The sequence below is a fragment of the Saccopteryx leptura genome, chromosome 6 (genome assembly GCF_036850995.1).
Source record: "Saccopteryx leptura isolate mSacLep1 chromosome 6, mSacLep1_pri_phased_curated, whole genome shotgun sequence".
Lineage (NCBI taxonomy): Eukaryota > Metazoa > Chordata > Mammalia > Chiroptera > Emballonuridae > Saccopteryx > Saccopteryx leptura.
In genome coordinates, this window is record NC_089508.1 from 69,558,275 (window position 1) to 69,578,895 (window position 20,621).

A 20,621-nucleotide genomic window follows, 5' to 3' on the forward strand; every position below is an offset into this window, starting at 1 on the left:
ACAGGCCAGCATCACTCTAAGTGCCTACTCTCCCTCCCTGCCACTGATTGGGAAGCAGTGGCAGGAATAATACTCATAATTTGTGTTATTTATTCTGTGCAGTCCTGGCTTTGTTCTGGGTTACTGAGCTGTGAGCTTTGTCTGAGTCTGGGGCTTGTCTGAACCCAGGGGCAAAAAGAATTGAGGGCTTCTCACAATAGTCACCTGGAGGCTGCCTGCAGGCTTGGGTTGCTAAGTACACCGTTTTACCCTCCATTTCTTGACCAAAGTTGTGGTCACTGTTTCTCACAAGGACTGGGGGAAAAAAGGGTGGATTAATTCAGCCTAGAGGAAGGGCTTTTGAAGGGCGGAGCTAAGGTCGAAGAAAGGAGAGCCCTTTAAATGCCGGGCCCTCTCTGGCTGCCCAGGAGCACCCCTTCGACCTCCTACTTGTCTGTGAGCAGGCGCCAGCGTGAAGGAGGGGATGATGGAGCCGGAGGAGTACAGACAGAGAGGTGAGCTGCGGGCATCCCTGGCTACCTTCCCCCCCCACCAGCTGCAGGAACCGCTGTTGGTTGTGGGTCCTTCGATTTTGAGTTACCATTTGATTGGGAGTTAGAATTGCCTTCTGAATATTGGTTGCCACAAAATTTTTTCTGAGAATGAAATGTGGGATCAGAGTTTACAACTCCTCTCCACCTCTCTTGCATTCTCCCTCTCATATACCCACTCTCATACCTGTCCACTTACCATGCCATGCTGTCCTTTCTACCTGCCCACAAAAGAGAGGATTTGGACTCCCAGTCCGCTAAATGGCAAAGGGGGGTTGATTATTCATATTCTGAAATAGAAAAAAAAAATTCCTTATGTATTCTGTACCCACTGCAAATCTTTTCTTTCTTAATATTCATTTTTTTCCTATGTGTGAATGTATCAGTAGTGCTCTTTTAGTCATACATTCTATTGCTATTTAGGGAGCACCTACTATGTATCAAACCTTGTGCCCTAAGCAAAACCAAATAGTTATTCTATGTTCAGGCTTGGCTGTCCTAGGAAGGGAAGTAGGCAGTTGCTTATAGTTTCTCTCCCTATAAGCTTTTATATCCTCATCCTCATCAGGTTATACTGCCTAAAATTCCTTTGCTGTAAGGTATTGTCCTGTGTTAAAGTTTACATTTTTCTCTCTCTTCCACTTGGGTATATCTTACTAAGTGGCTGTCAGCCTTTTGACTTTAGTGTGCATTAGCTGAGAGCAGATTCCGGTGGACATTTATCCTGTGAGTGGAACATAAACACATTTCATTCCATCCCTGGACAAGGTGGGAGCTCTCCAGGGCTCTCTGACTTCAGGCGTGGGGTCCTGCTGACACTGTGAGAAGCCCTGGGATGTGGGAGGGATGGAGAGTAAAAGAAAGAGAGGAAGGCATGAAACCTTTTGCCTCATTCACAGTTTTGTTTGAGGCTTGTCCTCCTCATAAGAATTTGGCGTGAGGTTGTACTGAGGGAAGAGCCAAGTTCCCCCTTCTCTTTTCTATTTTATTTTATTTCTTGTAGGGGGAAACGGAGGCTAAGGTGTACCAAGAAGGAGTTATACTGAGAGAGACAGACACAGACACATATGAATGCACAGACACAGATGGGGAGATAGAGAGACTCAGGGGGAGAAACATGGACAGGGCACTGAAGACTGATTCTCCTGGAGAATTGAAAGGGAAGAGAAACGAAATAATTTGCAGTGGCTTCAGTGTTTGACTTGGCTACCTTCCTTCTTTATTCATTTGGTAAAAATTTTTTGAGCATCTAAAAATTTTCTAAGTACTGGGTGTGGTGAAGGCATGGTGAAGGAGATAAAGAGGTGAGACAGGATTTCGGTCAGAGCAGGCAGGGTTCTCTGTGGGTGTGCTTTAGGAATTCCACGAACCTCAGAAATTATAGACAAAATTGTATGTGTATATCAGTCAGCCTATAGTTTTAATCCTATTCTTGAAGAAGTTTATAGGTCTAAAAAACATGAAGAATTATTGGTCCAGTGGGAATGGGGAACAGATCTTTCACCTTTAATCAGAACCTGGCACGGAGCTTGCCATTTGTGCTAACAGAGTGTAGTGTGTGTGTGTGTGTGTGTGTGTGTGTGTGTGTAACAATTTTTGGATAAAAAAAGCCACAGGATTTCTACTGAACCTGAAAGGTAATGAATTAATGGATGTTCTGTTATTGAGAAGAAAAGAAAGGTGGGAGAGATGATCAAGGCTGGTATGGGTGAGGGGAGGGGAAGAAAAAGAAACGTTTGATTTTGGCACAGGGATCTCAGGCTTTGGAGACTTTCCCTCTGTTCACTTGTTCACTCACACATTTCCTCCATCGTTCCTTCACTTCCTCACTGTTTTTTTTTTGTTTGTTTGTTTGTTTTTTAATTCTGAAGACAAGGCCAATGCTGGGGATCAGACCCTAGCTCACCCAAGCATCCATCTCCTTCCTCACCAAGTTCCTTATCCCCGACACGAGGGGGCAGGCACCCATGGGCCAGGCCAGTCAGGGTTTCTCTGAGGCTGGTTTCTCTGCCTCCCTTGTAGGTAGAGAGATGGTGGATTACATCTGCCAGTACCTGAGCACCGTGCGGGAGCGACGGGTGACGCCAGACGTGCGGCCTGGCTACCTGCACGCCCAGCTGCCTGAGAGTGCGCCCGAGGAGCCCGACAGCTGGGACAGCATCTTCAGGGACATTGAGCAGATCATCATGCCTGGGGTGAGATACAGTCACCACAATAGTGATTCCGAATTTTGGGGAATAGACAGGTGGGTGGTAGGCATGAGGCAAGGTTTGGGATGACCCTTCAGCCACTTGGCCAATGTCCAAGCTCAACTTCTGAGCACGTGGAGGGCCAGGACTTGGACTGAAATTAGGTTTCTGGTGCCAGGTGAGCTGTAGTGTTGGGCGGGGAGACGAAAAAAATAAGGACTCCATCCCAGGGTCTAGTGGGACAGAAGTGTGGGAATCTACTGGGATGAGGTGAGCAGTGAAAATTGGATCTGGGAAGAAAGGACAACTGTGGAAAGCAAGATGGAGAGAGGAGGCTGGAGATGGTCCCCGAAGCACCAGCTGGCAGAACCAGGGGCTCTGCTCCAGCATTCTGGACCGTGCCAAAGAGGAAGGGGCAGGCTGAGAACAGAGCCTCTGGAGGGCGCCCCAGTGGCCACATCGGACAGCTGGGAAGCCGAGTGAGTCCCACCAGCCCCTCCTTTCTTCTCCCTGACGTGGGAACCACATCCTTCCTTATTTCTGGAACGTGCCAAAGAGGAAGGGGCAGGCTGAGAACCGAGCCTCTGGAGGGCGTCCCAGTCGTCACATCAGACAGCTGGGAAGCTAAGTGAGTCCCATCAGTCCCCTCCTTTCTTCTCCATGACGTGGGAACCACATCCTTCCTTATTAAGTGGACGTGTTGTGATTGAGCTGCTTTTTAGAAGTAGGAAGGGGCTTTCCCTGAATCATCTATACTCCCAGTGACAAGGGGCACAACCTGGTGTTAGCCAGGGGCCAGGGGCCAGGGACAGAAGCTGGATAACACACAGGGCTGGGGCCGAGCCTGTGGCCCTGGGCTGTGACTTGTCCCTGCCACCAAGAGTGAGGAACTATGTCACGCATTCATGCTAAAAGTGCACACATCTTCCTCCCCTGGAAGGGCTGCCTTTTACTGAACCATGTGCTGGGCACTGTACCGGCCATGTACAGATCAGCTGGTTTTATCTTACAGTGACCCTACAATCCCTGTGTTACATGTGAGTAGATTGAGGCTCAGAGAAATTAATTGTCTTCCTAACGTCACCTGCCTGACAAATCCAGGATTTTAACTGAGGCCAGTTTTACTCCAAAGGCTCTGCTGTTTCTCCCACACTGATACGTCCGCTAGAGAGCGTGTCCATGTACCCTGGCATTCTTGGTGGGGGTTCTCCTCACTGCCCTCGCTTGTGGCAGTTGTGTTTAGAATAGCGGCTCTCCCCGAGGCCGATTTGAGATCTGCTTCTATGATCCCGGAAGAGCTTTGGATTTAGATGTGACAGAAACGTGCCCGGAGGGAATGTTTACAAACTCGGAAGGAAATGATACAAACTCAGAAGGAAATGATACAAACTCAGAAAGCAATGACAAATTTGTACCAAGCCAAATCCTGATCTCCTTCTGACCAGTCAGCCGATTTCACCAGCATCTTTAGAAAATTTTTATGTCAGTAAAACTTCACTGAGGAGGCTAGCTCCCTGATAAGATTATCTCATGGATTTCATTCTGTAAAATCTAATCTGCTGAGGGGCTAACCGTAATTTGGTAGTGACGTTAAAGCAACTGTCAGAAGAGGCAGAAAGAGCTGATTCACTGGACTGAAATAAAACTCCAGCAGTTACCGAGAGTGTGGTTGGAGAAGCTCATTTCTGCACTGAAAGGTCTGTCTGCTTTGATAAGGGTTCCTCCGGTTTATCTCATTGTGTTTATCTTACAAGAACACACAATTGCCCTTTGATAGGATCAGGAGGTGGAAGCCCTTTTCTGGGTTTCCATCGGGTTTCCAAAATACTGTCACTAAGCATGTCCATGATGATGCCCAATCTTCCACCCGATCTCGCAGACTGCCCCCGCCTCTCCGAGCTGGCCTGAGAGCGGCTGGGCCTTGGCTGTCTCATTTTGGCCAGCTGGATTAATTGTTTCATCCCTCACTGACAATTAGATTAATTTTTCCCTCCCTTCCACTTCCTAGACACAAAGAGATATCCTTTTGTTTTCATTCCAATCCTGGTTAGAAAAACCTCATTGACTCCTGATGAGGGGAAAGCAGCAGAGGGAGACAGGCTGCTGACCTGCTTAGGAGTTCGGGCTCTGGAGTCGGACAGCACTGGGTGTTTGTCTGGGTGTTGTTGTCTGCTCCTACGAGGGGTGTGTGATCGCAGGAACCCTGCCTCTTCCTGCCAGCCCCAGCTCTCATCTGTAAAGTGGGATAATGGTAGATCCTACCTCAAAGGGGTGCTGTGAGAATGAAATAAGGTAAATCATGGAGATTGGAAGATACTGTTATTACCTGCCATGCTTCCACCTGGTGAAACTCAGAGGAAGAGGTCTGATTATCTGAGAGCCGAGTCAGGATATGTGATGTGTCTATTACCATGTATGTGATTCCCATTACCAGTAATATTAGAGCTTTACGTTTCACAAATTTCCTCCCAGGCCAATTTATATAGCAACCCCTGGAGACAGGATTTAGTTTTTGAGGTTGAGGGAGGTGCAGGGGAAGAGCCTGGTTTTATGGGGACTGAGTCCTATACAAATTTTAAGATATCCTTTAAGAAAGTAAAATTAAGAATGGGTCTCAAACATGGGAACTTGGAGCTTAAGTTCATTAGCTTCACAGTAAATACACAAGGTCACAGAGCTGATTCAGGGCAGAGGTAGGATTGGCACCTGTGTCCTTGAGTTTAAATTTTACGTTCCTAATGCCATACATACTGTCTAGGCCACTGTCCTTTCTCTTTTTTAATATTAATTAAAAAATTTTAAAATATTTAAAAAACTTATTGATTTTAGAGAAAGGATAAAGAGAAAGAAAGGCAGGGGAGGAGTGGGAAGCCTCAATTCAGTAGTTGCTTCTCATACATGCCTTGACCAGGCAAGCCTGGGGTTTTGAACCAGCGACCTCAGCATTCCAGGTCGACACTCTATCCACTGTGCCTAACTACTATAACAATCTTTATTTCATATACCTTATTCCCTTCTGGTCTTTGCATCTGTGCAAATGATGTATTGAAGAACTAGCTTAGAATATGAGAAATGTGGGTGGCAAGAACACCATGGATATGTCTTATTTTTATGGAGCTGTGTCACTTATTTGGTTGTCTTAAAAATGTCAGCCCATCTGTAGACTGGGTGCTTCTTCCCCTTGCCAGGGAGGGTCTCTGGAGGAGGCAAGCCTCTGGCACATGCCTCCTGGTGTTACCTCTGTACATGCTTTGCCTCTAGGTGGTACATTGGCAGAGCCCTCATATGCACGCCTACTACCCAGCTCTCACCTCTTGGCCATCGCTGCTGGGAGACATGCTGGCTGATGCCATCAACTGCTTGGGATTCACCTGGGTGAGTAGCAATGGCTGTAGCTGTAACCAGTGGCAATGAGAAACATAGCAGGAAGTGACATCTCGGGACATCATATTTTGTCCTGGTCTCTGAACTGGGTTCCAAGTTAAATATTAACAATGGCTACGTTGGTTGAACTTAAGCTTTACATAAATTATCTCATCCTGTAACCCTATGGAATTCTGAGCATTGGTACTATTTTATAAGTGAATAAATGGAAGCATAAATAACCTATCTCCCCATGATCACACAGCTCAAGAGATGTGGACTGAGATCTGGTTACTGCCATCATTTGTGACCTTCACTAAGCACTCCGGTGCCTGTGGGTACAACTTCCTTTGTGCTCTAGTCTTTGAGGGATTAGGGATGTGCTTTAAGACTTCCCTTAATAACTCCTTAAGCACCAAGCAGTTTTAAATGATGCCAGAAGTCTCCTAGAACAGTTTTCTATTTTAAGTCTGAACTGTTATAGGATGTGTGTGAGGCAGGGGGATGGTAGGAGGGAGAGGAGAGTTGCTATCCTTTCCAGGAAGAAGTGCTTGCTTTCTTAGTCCTAAAGCTTCCCGCTGGTCTTTAGAATGCAATCATTTCTAGGACCTGGAGTCACAGGAGAATCCACCTCAACGAGGGTGGCATGAATCCAAAGCCCCACATTCTTTTCTCTTTTTGGTTTGGCAGACGATAGGGTGGGGCTGGGTCACAGGCCCAATACTGACCCCTTCTCCAGGGACAAAATAGGCTAGGTTCCCACTGATACTGTCACGTGGCCAGGGGAACACTCGGGCAAAGACAGATGTATTTCTGGGGCTGACAGGGGCATCGTGGTGGCTTGGGGCTGTCCAGATGATGTTGCTTTCCTTCTTCCAGGCATCCAGCCCTGCGTGCACAGAGCTGGAGATGAACGTGATGGACTGGCTGGCAAAAATGCTGGGACTCCCGGAGCACTTCCTACACCACCACCCTGGCAGCCATGGGGGAGGCGTCTTGCAGGTGCCTCCATTGTCAAAGCCCCCCCTAGCAGGGGGATAGGTAGTGAGAGATAAGTCAAACCCTTGCCAGGCAATGCTTCTGTTCCCAAAGGAATCTCCACATGTCACTCACACCTCTACCATGACTGCCACCAGCATCGTCAACACTATCACCAGCTGAGTTACTGCCTCCTCCATGGCCACCACCCCCTCCATTGTTGCAGTAAACTCCCATCTCAACTTACACTTTGTTTATACTGCTGCTATCACCATCTCATTCGTTTTTTCCCTCTATTCCTTGAAAAAGGTTAAAAAGTCAACATATCACCACATTTTCAGTATTACTGGATTCAGATTTCTTGGTTTCTAATCTGACAACTCTTGTGCCATTTTACACCTTATGGTAAGCAGAAAAGAGAAGCAAGTAGAAACTTCTTCTCATTCCTCTGAGGTCCAGGCGGTCCTCGGCAGTGAGAGAAATTAACAGTTGAGATCAGTTTATCTTACCCTACACCTACTTTTTTTATATCTATCAAATGACAATTCTTCAAATGTTCCTTCCTTCCTTCCTCCCCTCCCTCCCTCCGCTCCCTTCCTCCCTCCCTCCCCTCCCCTCCCCTCCCCTCCCCTCCCCCCCTCCCCTCCCCTCCCCTCCCTCCCTCCCTCCCTCCCTCCCTCCTTCCTTCCTTCCTTCCTTCCTTCCTTCCTTCCTTCCTTCCTTCCTTCCTTCCTTCCTTCCTTCCTTCCTTTCTTCCTTCCTTCCTCCTTTTCTTCTTTCTTTCTTTCTTTCTTTCTCTCTCTCTCTCTTTCTTTTTTCTTTCTCTCTTTCGTCAAGAGTAATACAGCACAGTGGAGCTTTCTGGGTGTCTGCCATAGACCGTGCATGTTACTAGATGCTTTTGCATCTGTAAACCCTTGACATTAATGAGGGCTTGGTTCTGAGAACTTTGAGAACCCCCAAATTCTTGAATTCTGTTATAATATGTAATTTCCCTGGTTTTATAATCTACCGATAGAATAGTAATTTTCTCTTCACATCTCACATTCACAGAGTGGATATGAAAATTAAGTGAATTATTCTATTAAATAAAGATATCCAAGCTTCCCTGAGATAAGAACAGAAAAGTTCATGTGTCCACTTGTTATCTAAGTGACTCTCTCTCTCACTTCAAACTTGCACCATGATTAAAACGCGAACCTCACAAAAAAGACAAAATATTGTATGTCATGGATGCTCTCTGGGTTCTTAGCAAGTGGTTAAAACTTCAGCACACATATCTGGGAAAACATGCTCAGTGTCTGCTATACGTAATCTTGCTTTTCTTCTAGTCATATCAAGAACCCTGTAGGTAAATATCACTATTCCCAATTTTTGAGAAATGAGCTCTGAAACTCAGTGAGGTTAAAACTTGCCCCAGATCACACAGCTAGTAAGTGAAAGAATAGCCCACTAAGTCCAAATCACAAGAGTCTCAGAGAGATTTTATGAGGAGCAAATGGGATGACAGAAAGTACTTTGTAAATTATAAATTGCTATAGAGATGTAAGGTGGTATTATTATTATTACTACTCTGCTGGCTTCTGGTTGTGGAGTAGTCTCCAGCCACTAACCATCTAGTGGGATATGGTCTGCACCAGTCCTGGGACACGGTCTGCCAGGCTTCTTTGCAGAGAGCTGTCAGTCTCCTGAAGATTTCAAGGAGCAAAGACATTGAATACTGAGTGCATGAATGACAAGAAACCGTAATGATTCCATGAGGCTGTGAGATGCCCTCCAGGACTCCCACAGTCATAACCAGAGCAGAATCCTAGCCAACCTTCACGAGAGTCCTGATTAAAGGGGTGTGTTCCATTTTACAAATGGAAAAAAGTCTTCCAGAGAAAAAATATTACATGAAAGTCACAGGAACCATTGGCAACAAAACCAGGGCCAAAGTCATCAGCTTCTCTCACTGCCCAGGGCCTTTTCTTTGGGATATCCTGTGGAAACAAACTCCATTTCCATAACTAATAAACTGGGACTGCTTTCTTTTAAGCACGTTTTACATAGAGAACAAATATATCAGTAAGCAAACTTGTATCTAGAAGGGGCTAAACATTCTCTTTTTGTTCTCTGTGGCCTCTTTTAACAAAGATATCCATTTCTGGTGAACATCTGCTTTCGTTATTTCCCTAGATAAACGTTAGAAAGAGGTGTCCCAGGATTGCTTAGGTTGCCGGGAATGGAGAAAGCGGAGCTGGCACATGAGCTTAGGCAGGAGCTGTGTGCTTTTCTTTAGCTGCCACACACACGTGCACATGCACACGCACCTGTGAAGACCCTGGGGAAATTTGGCAAGAGAACACAAGGAGGTGCCACTGGTAATCCTTCTCCCACTACAGAGCACCGTCAGTGAATCCACCTTGATCGCCTTGCTGGCAGCGAGAAAGAACAAAATCCTGGAAATGAAAGCATCAGAGCCTGGAGCGGATGAGTCCTCCCTGAACGCGCGGCTGGTTGCCTATGCCTCTGATCAGGTGAGCCGCCCTCCTTCAAGTCATTGCTTCGCTTCTGGAGTTGTAGCCCTGAAGTCATTTAAAAAAAAATTTTTTTTTTAAGTTGGCTTTTGAGATAGAGATAGAGAGATAGAGAAAAAGAGAAACATCTGTTTGTTCCACTTATTTATTCATCTCTTGGTTGATTGTGTGTGTCCTGACCCGGTGTAGAACCCGCACCCTTGATATCGGGACGATGCTCTAACCGACTGAGCTACTCAGCTAGGATCTTTTTTTTTTTTTTTTTTTTTTTTTGTATTTTTTCTGAAGCTGGAAACGGGGAGAGACAGACAGACTCCCGCATGCGCCCTACTGGGATCCACCCGGCACTCCCACCAGGGGCAACGCTCTGCCCACCAGGGGGCGATGCTCTGCCCCTCCGGGGCATCACTCTGCTGCGACCAGAGCCACTCTAGCGCCTGGAGCAGAGACCAAGGAGCCATCCCTAGCGCCCGGGCCATCTTTGCTCCAATGGAGCCTTGGCTGCGGGAGGGGAAGAGAGAGACAGAGAGGAAGGAGGAGGGGGGTGGAGAAGCAAATGGGCGCTTCTCCTATGTGCCCTGGCCTGGAATCGAACCCGGGTCCCCCACATGCCAGGCCGACGCTCTACCGCTGAGCCAACCGGCCAGGGCCTAGGATCTTTTTTAAAGATTGGATTTTGGGGGGTGACAGTGGTTAATAAAGTTAAGCAGGTTTCAGGTGTACAATTAATTCTATAATACATCATCTGTATATTGCACAGCGTGTTCACCACCCAAAGTCAAGTCTTCTTTCATCACCATTTATCCCACCTGAAGCATCTTCTACCTCCCCCTTTCTGCAGTCATTTTCTTCTAGTCATGAGTATCCTGGGGTTTAGGGAAGCTCGGGCCTGTGAGATTGTCTCCAGGAACCGTAGGGACAGACAAATGTGGAATGTCATATTTGACTTCCTTAGTCTGGTTGGAGCAGTCTCTGGGGAGTGCTCACCCCAGGGTGACTGCTGACAGGTTTCCATGGTCCTGCCAGGCTCACTCCTCAGTGGAAAAGGCTGGATTGATTTCTCTCGTGAAGATGAAGTTTCTGCCTGTGGACGACAACTTCTCACTCCGAGGGGAAGCTCTTCAGAAAGCCATGGAGGAGGACAAGGAGCGGGGCTTGGTGCCTGTCTTTGTAAGTCAGAATGTGTTCTGCATTTAGGATGATAGAACTGGGAGGCGAGGAAGGGATTTTGGCTGAATTTAGGGTAAGTAGCATGCTGCAAACAAAGGCAGAAAGGCCCTCAAATACAATGTTTTCAGTTTGTGAGTTGGTATTCATCGGTGTGTTGAGAAATAAATTTGGGGGGGTCATAACCAGCGTTAAAAAAAAGAAATGGACTAGAAAAATCTCGGAGTGCATTCCTATAGCCAGAGTATGTATTGTTTGGTGAAACTTTTATTTCAAATACACTACATGTGTATATATATACATGATATGTATTAGGTTACCATATAAAATGCATTTCTTACTGTCAGTCATGGTGAAATATCGTGGGAGGTACACACTGTTCTAGTGGGATGGGCGGGGTAGATAATATTTGTGATTACATTTTCTTTCAGGCCAAATACAGCACAAGCACCCACCGTCCCTCATTAACTTTCTGTGTTTTCTCCCAGGTCTGTGCAACGCTGGGGACCACTGGGGTCTGTGCATTTGACTGCCTGTCAGAACTGGGCCCCATATGTAAGTCTGCACTCTGGCTGGGAAGACAAGTAATGAATTCTAGAATATTCAGCTCTGTGGGATTCTCTTGCCCCTCCATGATTACTGCAGGGAATGTGGGAAGAGCCACCGTAGATCACAAAGATCTTCTCCCAGGAAGCCAGTCCCTGCTTTCCCCAGAGGTGGGACAAAGTATTAGAGCTGCCCCCTACCCATCCTGTCCTAGGAGGCAACCATGGGAGAGCCTCAGGTGTCTCCCCCTCTCACTTGTGTGTCAAAACCTGCTTAAAGCAGTCTGCATCCCAAAGCAGAGGGAGGTTGAGGCAGAGTGGAATATTTTCTAGTCTGAGTGAAGAAAATGGAAGGTGGAGGGCAGGCAAAACCACAAAGGAGATGGAAAGGGGAGATCAGGCAGAATGAAAACCCAGATATGATTGTTTAAAATCTCTGAGCATGAAACCAACTAGGAAAGGAGATCCCCTGTCTAATGTTTGTAGTAGATGCATTAACACTGCTCTCTGGGCCAGTGCCACGTTGATTTCTGTATCAGCAAGCTCTAGGATGAGGCCGAGAGGGTGGGGACCTCTGGCCAGTGAGGGGAAAAGGCCAGGGAGGGGCTCTGGAGGCTCTCCCTATAGGAGGTGGTGGGGCCTCACTCCACCCCACTCCTCACTTCCGATATTCCTTCCCATCTCCATCTGCCCTGCCATCTCATGTAGCCAAAGCGGGCCAGCCTTTCCCAGCGCTTCTCTTGAGGCCCGCCTGCCAGCCAGGCCAGGCAGGAGACCCTCTCAGTGGGCTGGTGGCAACTCCCACACCCACTCCCAGTCCCACCTCCCAGCAAGGTGACGTTTGCCTCTTCAGGTGCCAGGGAAGGGCTGTGGCTCCACATTGATGCTGCCTACGCAGGCACTGCCTTCCTGTGCCCTGAGTTCCGGGGCTTTCTGAAGGGCATCGAGTATGCTGATTCTTTCACCTTTAACCCTTCCAAGTGGATGATGGTGCACTTTGACTGTACTGGGTTCTGGTGAGTGTGGCGGCCAAGCTCCTGATCCTCGGAAAAGCCTTGCTTACTCGGGAGAGGCCTCAGCCACTAATGCCCATTTGGAAACCCGCAGGGTCAAGAACAAGTACAAGCTGCAGCAGACCTTCAGCGTGAACCCCATCTACCTCAGGCATGCCAACTCGGGCGCGGCCACCGACTTCATGGTGAGTGGCTAGGAACAAGCAGCCCGGTGGCCTCTGAAATGGGACCTGGCTACATGTGAGCCCCAAGGCTCTCCTATGTGTCAGCTCTGGTCACAAAGTGGCACAGTGTGAGCCCACCCATAATATTGTTCCTGTATACCTTTAGTTTTAAGCTGTTCCCAGCATAAAACCCAGAAAATGAGAACTTTAAAACCTTAAAAATGAGAACAACCTTGGAGGCAGTCTGCATGTTTCCCAAATATTTGTGGCATTCTTTTTCAGTCCCAGAAATGTCTTCTTACTAAGGATGGACCAATTCGCTCCTTCTTCTGTCCTGGATAATCTTTTCTGCTTGCTACCCTGCAGCAGGGTAGGGTGGGAAATTTCCTTGAGTAGGGATAGAGACTCCTTATTTAAATCACTTCTGTGTTTTTGTCCCCATAGAGGCACTGTGGGAGACTCCCTAGTGGGGACGGGGTCATGGGCATCCTTCCTGAGTTTCTGGATGCCCCTAAGTCAGGGGTCCCCAAACTATGGCCCACGGGCCACATGCGGCCCCCTGAGGCCACTTATCCGGCCCCGCTGCACTCCTGGAAGGGGCACCTCTTTCATTGGTGGTCAGTGAGAGGGGCACAGGATGCATCCGCAAAGCGCAGCATCGCTCACATACAGTACTACTTCTGGTGACGCGGGATGCACGCGTCACGGCTCCAGAAGCATGTCATATCACTTGTTACGGCTAGCAGTGACAAATATGGAACCGGACATTGACCATCTCATTAGCCAAAAGCAAGCCCATAGTTCCCATTGAAATACTGGTCAGTTTGTTGATTTAAATTTACTTGTTCTTTATTTTAAATATTGTATTTGTTCCTGTTTTGGTTTTTTACTTTAAAATAAGATATGTGCAGTGTGCATAGGGATTTGTTCATAGTTTTTTTTTATAGTCCGGCCCTCCACCGGTCTGAGGGACAGTGAACTGGCCCCCTGTGTAAAAAGTTTGGGGACCCCTGCTCTAAGTATTTCTGGTGTTTCCACTGGCTGCATCTCAGTTTCTCAAACCTGTCCATGTTCTCCGCCTGTACCATCTCCTGGGGAAACAGGTTCTTCAGAATTACTCCTCAGTTTGAAGACGAACCCTTCCCGTAGTTGTAGTCAGGCAGAGATGTAAATTAGTAAATTGCATGTCATGGCCAAGTGGAGACGGCCTTTGGGAAACTTAGTGGATCTTGACTTCTTTATCTATTTACATTCAACATTATTTTGTATTAGTTTCAGGTGTACAACGTAGTGGTTAGACAATCATATACTTGACAAAGTGGTCCTCCCTGATCGTTCCAGTACCCACCTGGCACCATACATAGTTACTGCAATATTATCGACTATATTTCCTATGCCGTACTTTACATCCCCTTGGCTATTTTGTAATTGCCGATCTGCACATCTCAATCCCTTCACCGTTTTCACCCAGTCCCCTCCACCCCCACCTCGTCTCTAGCGACCATCAGTCTGTTCTCAGCATCTCTGAGTCTGGAACTTTACTATTTATATTTTTATATCTGGAAAGTGCTGCTTTACGCTTTTTCTTCGTTCACCTCTAATTCCATGGAAACTCCTAGAAAACTGAAGCTGCTGTTTGTTGTGACCCTGGGGGTCTTGACTACTGCTCTGACTTGTGCCCTAAGGTCTTTTTCATCCAGGTGTCACGGCTTTAAACAGAAGCCCACAGCATCCTGGGAGAGAAGATTTAGGGACTTCATCCCTAGGGCCCTGGAGTCACCTAAGATCAGAGCTAGGTATTCTGACATCAGGGATTCGCCACAGTGCATGGGGCAATGTCTTGCCCTTGGCAGAGGAGACCTGTAAAATCTTGAAAGTACACAGAGGAGGTTTGGGAATGCCTAGAGTTAAAGAAGAGCCCTGTCACCCTTTGTAAGTCCAAATTTACTGTTCCAAAAGAAAATATCAGCTAGAACCACCCAGCTGGGTCAGCATGGGTTGGTTTTAGAATAATGAGAAGAGGAATAACTGAGGTTATGAATAGAGTGTGAAGAAATCAAAATTAAACTAATCTTTGCCTCTTCTTTAGTTTGCTGGTGAAATAAAGTAGCTAATTTACAACCCCCTGGAAAACAGAATGTTTTAGCAGAGAAGGTCCTATCATCCAATCATTATTCTCCCAGAGTGTTCATCTAACACGTGGTGGCGTTGCTGCCTTCCTAGCCATCAGGGTTATGTTCTGTGTCTGGGTTTTGCTGTCCTCTGCTGGTAACCACTTTCCATACTCGTCCTCAGCATGAGTGTTTTGCTTGGAAATCAAAGGCTTAGTACTTGATGTGGGAGAAACACAGTCCGTCAACAGAGAGGTAATATCCCAACTGTGCCTGGGCCAGGAAACTGGGGGAAAGGAGAAAGGTTAGCAGCTTATGCAGATTCGGCAGTTCTGTGGCTGAGTAGATAAATATTCAGTGGGATAAATATTGACTTTTACTCAACAGAAATTGTGGTAGACGCTTCCTGACATTTGAGGAAGAGGTCATTAGAAACCGCATTCTTCATCAGAATAACTGCAAACATTTTCTACGCCCTTTGCTCTATCTTAAATTCTGGGAAACTCGTTGGATATCACTTTGAAAATTTCAAATCTATGATGACTGCAACCTTGACTGTTAAGTTCTGTTGAATTTAGTCTCAGGAAAAATGGTCAGTTTCAGTCTAATGGAGGTTGAAATGCAGATGCTCATTTGATATCTGAAAGCCAGAGTGATTGATGCCTGCTAAGGACACAGGAATGTCACAGGAAAAAAGTTAGGACAAGAAAGTGAGATTCAATAGTGATCACCTTGGTGCTAGGCAGAAATAATACTGTGATTTGTTGCTCACACTTTAGTTGTGTGAATAGCCAACACAGACTGACAACTTTCTATGGATCTCTTTGCTTCTGTTCTCCTCAAACCACCCCCTTGGGTTCTGACCAGGCGGTGGCGCAGTGGATAGAGCGTTGGACTGGGATGTGGAGGACCCAGGTTTGAGACCTCGAGGTCACCAGCTTGAGTGCGGGCTCATCGGGTTTGAGCAAGGCTCACCAGCTTGAGCCCAAGGTCACTGGCTTGAGCAAGGGGTCACTTGGTCTGCTGTAGCCCCCCGACCAAGGCACATAGGAGAAATCAATCAAGGAACAACTAAGGAGCCACAACGAAGAACTGATGTTTCTCATCTCTCTCTCCCTTCCTGTCTGTCTGTACCTCTCTCTGACACTCTCTGTTTCTGCCACAAAAACAAAACAAACAAAAAAACCCCACTTCCCTGGGGGGTGCTGTTCATTTCCCCCCTCACAAGGAACCAGTGAGGTGGCCCTGCCCAAGGTCACAGCCCAAATGTAGAGCTGGGGGAGAAACCCAGGTCTGTAGGGCTCCAGCCTCTGAACTTGAGCACATACTTTAACAGTTTGGAGGTTAGGTGGGGAATAGAAATAGAATTTTATTTTCTACTATTCAAGGAACTTAGGTTCTTTTAGGGAAAAATAATGTATTGCCCTTCCATTGAGTTTCAGCCTAGGATAAAATGTTTAAAGTTGCACTTCAAGAGTTTTCTCCTTCGTTCAAGGTCATGGACTTGGTTACCATTTGTCCTGTGCTCGGACAAGGGCTTATTGGCCACCTTCACCAGTGATTTTCTGTCACCTCATGGAGCAGGCTTTGGATAACTTGTCTTGGCTGCTACTTAGCAACGACTTCAGAATTCTGGCGACACCGACCATCCCTAGAGAGCTGGGGAGGCAGTGGGTGATCAAGCCCAGGAGTGCGGGAGGGAGCTGGGCCCTCCTCTCTAACCTAGGCACTGTGTGTCTATGTTTTAGCACTGGCAGATCCCCCTGAGCCGGCGGTTTCGCTCTCTTAAGCTCTGGTTTGTGATTCGGTCCTTCGGGGTGAAGAACCTTCAAGCACACGTCAGACATGTATGTACTCGTTCCTGCGCAGACTGTGGGCTGAGTCCACCCTTGCTTTGTGACCTAGTGGGGAGGAAAGCTGGTTTCTGTTTTGCAGACCTGCCCTGGGGACCTGTATTCTCTGGCTCAGGTGGCTGGGACTGTTCGTGGGCTCTTGGGAGTTGATTATTCAGGGCCACTGTCTCTTTGTTAGCTAGAGAAACACTGAGCAGATCATGACACATGAAATAACTAGAAAACATTTAGCATGGTGCTTACCTGGAGAGAGAGCCTTAGGACTTGAAAATGAAAAGTTCTGGGGGTGTGATTGAAGACTTTCTTTTTTTTTTTTTTTTTTTTTAGCACGCTTGAGAGAGACAGAGAGATAGAGAAAGAGACAGGAAAGGGAAAGAGATGAGAAGCATCAACTCATAGTTGTGGCACTTTAGTAGTTCATGATTATGTCTCATATGTGCCTTGACCGAGGAGCTTCAGCTGAGCCAGTGACCCCTTGCTCAAGCCACTGACCTTGGGCTCAAGCCAGCAACCATGGGGTCATGGCGATGATCCTATGCTCAAGTCAGCTGGATGAGCCTGTGCTCAAGCCAGTGACCTCTGGGTTTCGAACCTGGGACCTCAGCATCCCAGGTTGATGCTCTGATCACTGTGCCACAGTCAGGTTGGAGACTGTTTTTTTTTAAAGATTTATTTATTCATTTTAGAAAGAGGAGAGAAAGAGAGAGAGAGAGAGAGAGAGAGAGAGAGAGAGAGAGAGAGAGAGAGAGAAAGGGGGAAGGAGCAGGAAGCATCAAGTATCAACTCTCATATGTGCCTTGACTGGGCAAGCCTGGGATCTCAAACTGGCAACCTCAGCATTTCAGGTTGATGCTTTATTCACTGCACCACAACAGGTCAGGCTGGAGACATTTTAAAGAGACCATACAGTGGGGGAGAGAAAGGTTTTTTTTTTTGTATTTCTCTGAAGTTGGAAACAGGGAGGCAGTCAGACAGACTCCCGCATGTGCCCGACCGGGATCCACCCGGCATGCCCACCAGGGGGCGATGCTCTGCCCATCTGGGGTGTTGCTCCACTGCAACCAGAGCCATTCTAGCGCCTGAGGCAGAGGCCATAGAGCCATCCCCAGCGCCCGGGCCAACTTTGCTCCAATGGAGCCTTGGCTGCGGGAAGGGAAGAGAGAGAGACAGAGAGGAAGGAGAGGGGGAGGGGTGGAGAAGCAGATGGGCGCTTCTTCTGAGTGCCCTGGCCGGGAATCGAACCCGGGACTCCTGCACGCCAGGCCGACGCTCTACCACTGAGCCAACTGGCCAGGGTGAGAAAGGGGTTTTGAATGAAGTTTGAGCAACTTGTTTCAGTATAGTCAAAGCCATGATTAGCTAAATCCCTTGCCTTCCCTTGAAATAGAATAGCAGGCATGAGAATCAGGTGATAGCAATCCGTTAGCAAATATTTTATTGCGATCCTTTTGTATGTTTGGAAAAATTTTAAGAAATGAAAGAAAAACCAAGTTCTGTTCTTGTTTAGTTAATAATATTCCTAGGTAAAAATAACATAGGAAAAATATTAAATAACTAAATCTCTGTGAAAGATTAATATGACAAAAAGCTTAAAATTTTTTTATTGTGGCAAAATATGCGTAACAAAATTTACAATTTTTAACCATTTTTAAGTTTACAATTAAGGGGCATTACGTGGCCTGACCTGTGGTGGTGCAGTGGATAAAGCGTCGACCTGGAATGTTGAGGTTGCCAGTTCGAAACCCTGGGCTTCCCTGGTCAAAGCACATATGGGAGTTGATGCTTTCTGCTCTTCCCTCCCTTTTCTATCTGTCTCTCTCTCTCTCTCTGTCTCCTCTCTCTAAAATGAATAAATAAAATCTAAAATAAATAATTAACTTTAAAAAGGGGGCATTAAGTGAACTAACAATGTATGCAACCACCATTACAATCAATTTCTAGAACATTTCCCATTAACCCAAGCAGAAACTCTGTATCCATTAAACAGGTGCAAAAACTGTCCACAGTGTTGTGGAGATGGTATGTAAAATATGTTCTTTGCGGAATGGCAGATAAAAGGGGATGCAAGGGCATGTGAGGTAAAAACGTTTGAGAAGGAAGAAAAAGAGCTAGACTTAGGAAGGGGGCAGAGCTGTTGACGGCCCACATGGTGCCTCTATATTCAGTAGAAACAAGCTGCAACCTCACGAGGCACTTGGCTGGGAACACAGAGCATGGGCTGGGTTTTGGCCCTCACATGTACCCTTGGCTGGCTGTTCAAGAAGCTGTGAAGCCAGGAAATGAGGCCAGATTGCCTAGATTGCAAGATTCATGCCTTCTAGTTCTGGGGGTGAGTTGAACGAGGGCCCTGAGACTTGAGTTCTTGAGATAGATCTGAAAAGACAGGAAGTAGGGAAACATTGGATGTTTTCCAGCTTGGAATAAGAGCAAAATCAAACAGAACAGAAAATTTGGCAGAACCATTCAGGTCTCAATGATTCAAAGATGTCCTGTCTTAAACCCACTAAACAATGTGAAAGTTTATGCATGGTTATCCTTGCCTGACGATTAATCTCAGTTCTCTCTGTATTTACAACTCCAGGGGACTGAAATGGCTAAATATTTTGAATCTCTGGTCAGAAATGACCCTTTCTTTGAAATTCCTGCCAAGAGGCACCTTGGCCTGGTGGTTTTTCGTCTAAAGGTAATGTCATATTCCGTGGCTATGAGATTTTTGGACACATAAATGCTGGGTTTCTGGGGATACTCTTAAGGGACGTGACACCAACTTCAGTTTTCTTTATCCTTCATACAGGGTCCTAACTGTCTCACGGAAAGTGTGTTAAAGGAAATAGCTAAAGCTGGCCGTCTCTTCCTCATCCCAGCCACGATCCAGGACAAGTTGATCATCCGTTTCACTGTGACATCCCAGTTCACCACCAGGGATGACATCCTGAGAGACTGGACTCTCATTCGTGATGCTGCTAGTCTCATCCTGAGTCAGTATTGTACTTCCCAACCTAGCCCTCAGGCCAGGCACCTCATCCCCCCAACCAGGGGCCCCAGAGCCCTGACCAGTGGAACGTCCCTTCAGTCTGTCAACGGGACGGAAGATGACCTCGGCCAGGCCAGACAGATCATCAAGCATCCTCCCCATGTGGGAGCCAGTCATGTGAGAACGAATGACGGCTGCCATTTTGAAACCCTGCTGGACCCACTTGACAACTGCTTCTCAGAAGAGACCCCGAATGTCGCCCAGCACAAGCTGTCCTCCTCCTTCTTCAGTTATATGTCCGTGCGGAATAAGAAGAAGGCAGTGCGTTCCCTCAGTTGCAACAGCGTGCCTGTGAGCGCTCAGAAGCCACTGCCCACGGAGGGCTCTGTAAGGAACGGGGGCTCCTCCAGGGTTAAAATCTTCTCTAGATTTCCAGAAGAGATGATGATGCTGAAGAAAAGTACCTTCAAAAAACTCATCAAGTTCTATAGTGTCCCCAGCTTTCCCGAGTGCAGCTCTCAGTGTGGGTTCCAGCTGCCCTGCTGCCCCCTGCAGGCGATGGTGTAGACCAAGGGGCTCAGCCAGAGTCACGGGCGTGTCTCAGGGTCTCCGAACCCCTCAGAATTATGTGTGGAATTTGTGCGCTTACATGTACGTGCATTTTTCTTGGGGGAGAGCCCATCATTTTGATCAGATTCTCATGGGGGTTTATGACCCACAAAAGGATACAAAGGGAGAGTTTAAGCTAGCATGGCCCAGAAAGTTCTAAGCAGTCTGGTCAGAGAAAAAGGGCCCAGGGTAGGGTTCTGACAGGCCGCTTCTATGGTTCAGCTTGTGATATGACATATAATGTAGAAATAAATTGTGTTTGTCTCTGAAAAAAAAAAAAAGCATATCCTGTGTGACTTCATTGACCACCGAAACCTTCATGAATTAATCAGAGCCTATCCTGGCGGTGCCTAAATGCATGCACTGAAGGATTCTGCACTTTAGGATACTGAGGACTTGAATTTGACTATGAAATGAGAGTTTGGAGAAGCCTTAGGTACAAAAAAGACAGCTTGAGTAGAGCGCTATGGTTTACTGTTTATAAATGAGAAAACTGAGGCTTCAGGTCACACAGCTTGTGGCCAAACCCAGTCCTTTCCTCAGGACGGCCCAGGCTAGTTCCACTGCCCCGCACTGTTCACGGCTGTACTTGGTCAGGAGTTCTCC

The 20,621-nt window shown here is 47.0% G+C and overlaps 1 protein-coding gene across 1 annotated transcript; it reads left to right on the plus strand.

The window, feature by feature from the left end:
* The first annotated feature begins 383 nt into the window (after positions 1-383).
* Positions 384-20,251, plus strand: HDC (histidine decarboxylase). The gene is made up of 12 exons (XM_066341652.1): positions 384-494; positions 2,553-2,725; positions 5,981-6,094; positions 6,962-7,084; positions 9,445-9,579; positions 10,606-10,749; positions 11,235-11,301; positions 12,145-12,307; positions 12,399-12,489; positions 16,328-16,426; positions 19,014-19,115; positions 19,227-20,251. The coding sequence occupies exons 1-12, from the start codon at positions 464-466 to the stop codon at positions 19,971-19,973; spliced, it is 1,989 nt and encodes a 662-aa protein (XP_066197749.1). The 5' UTR covers positions 384-463; the 3' UTR covers positions 19,974-20,251.
* Positions 20,252-20,621: the final 370 nt, after the last annotated feature.

Coding starts and splice junctions, on each gene's coding strand:
- HDC (XM_066341652.1), top strand. CDS start 464: ATGATGGAGCCGGAGGAGTACAGACAGAGAG. Junction 7,085..9,444: donor ATGGGGGAGGCGTCTTGCAG/GTGCCTCCATTG, acceptor CTCCCACTACAG/AGCACCGTCAGTGAATCCAC. Junction 16,427..19,013: donor TTCAAGCACACGTCAGACAT/GTATGTACTCGT, acceptor TTACAACTCCAG/GGGACTGAAATGGCTAAATA.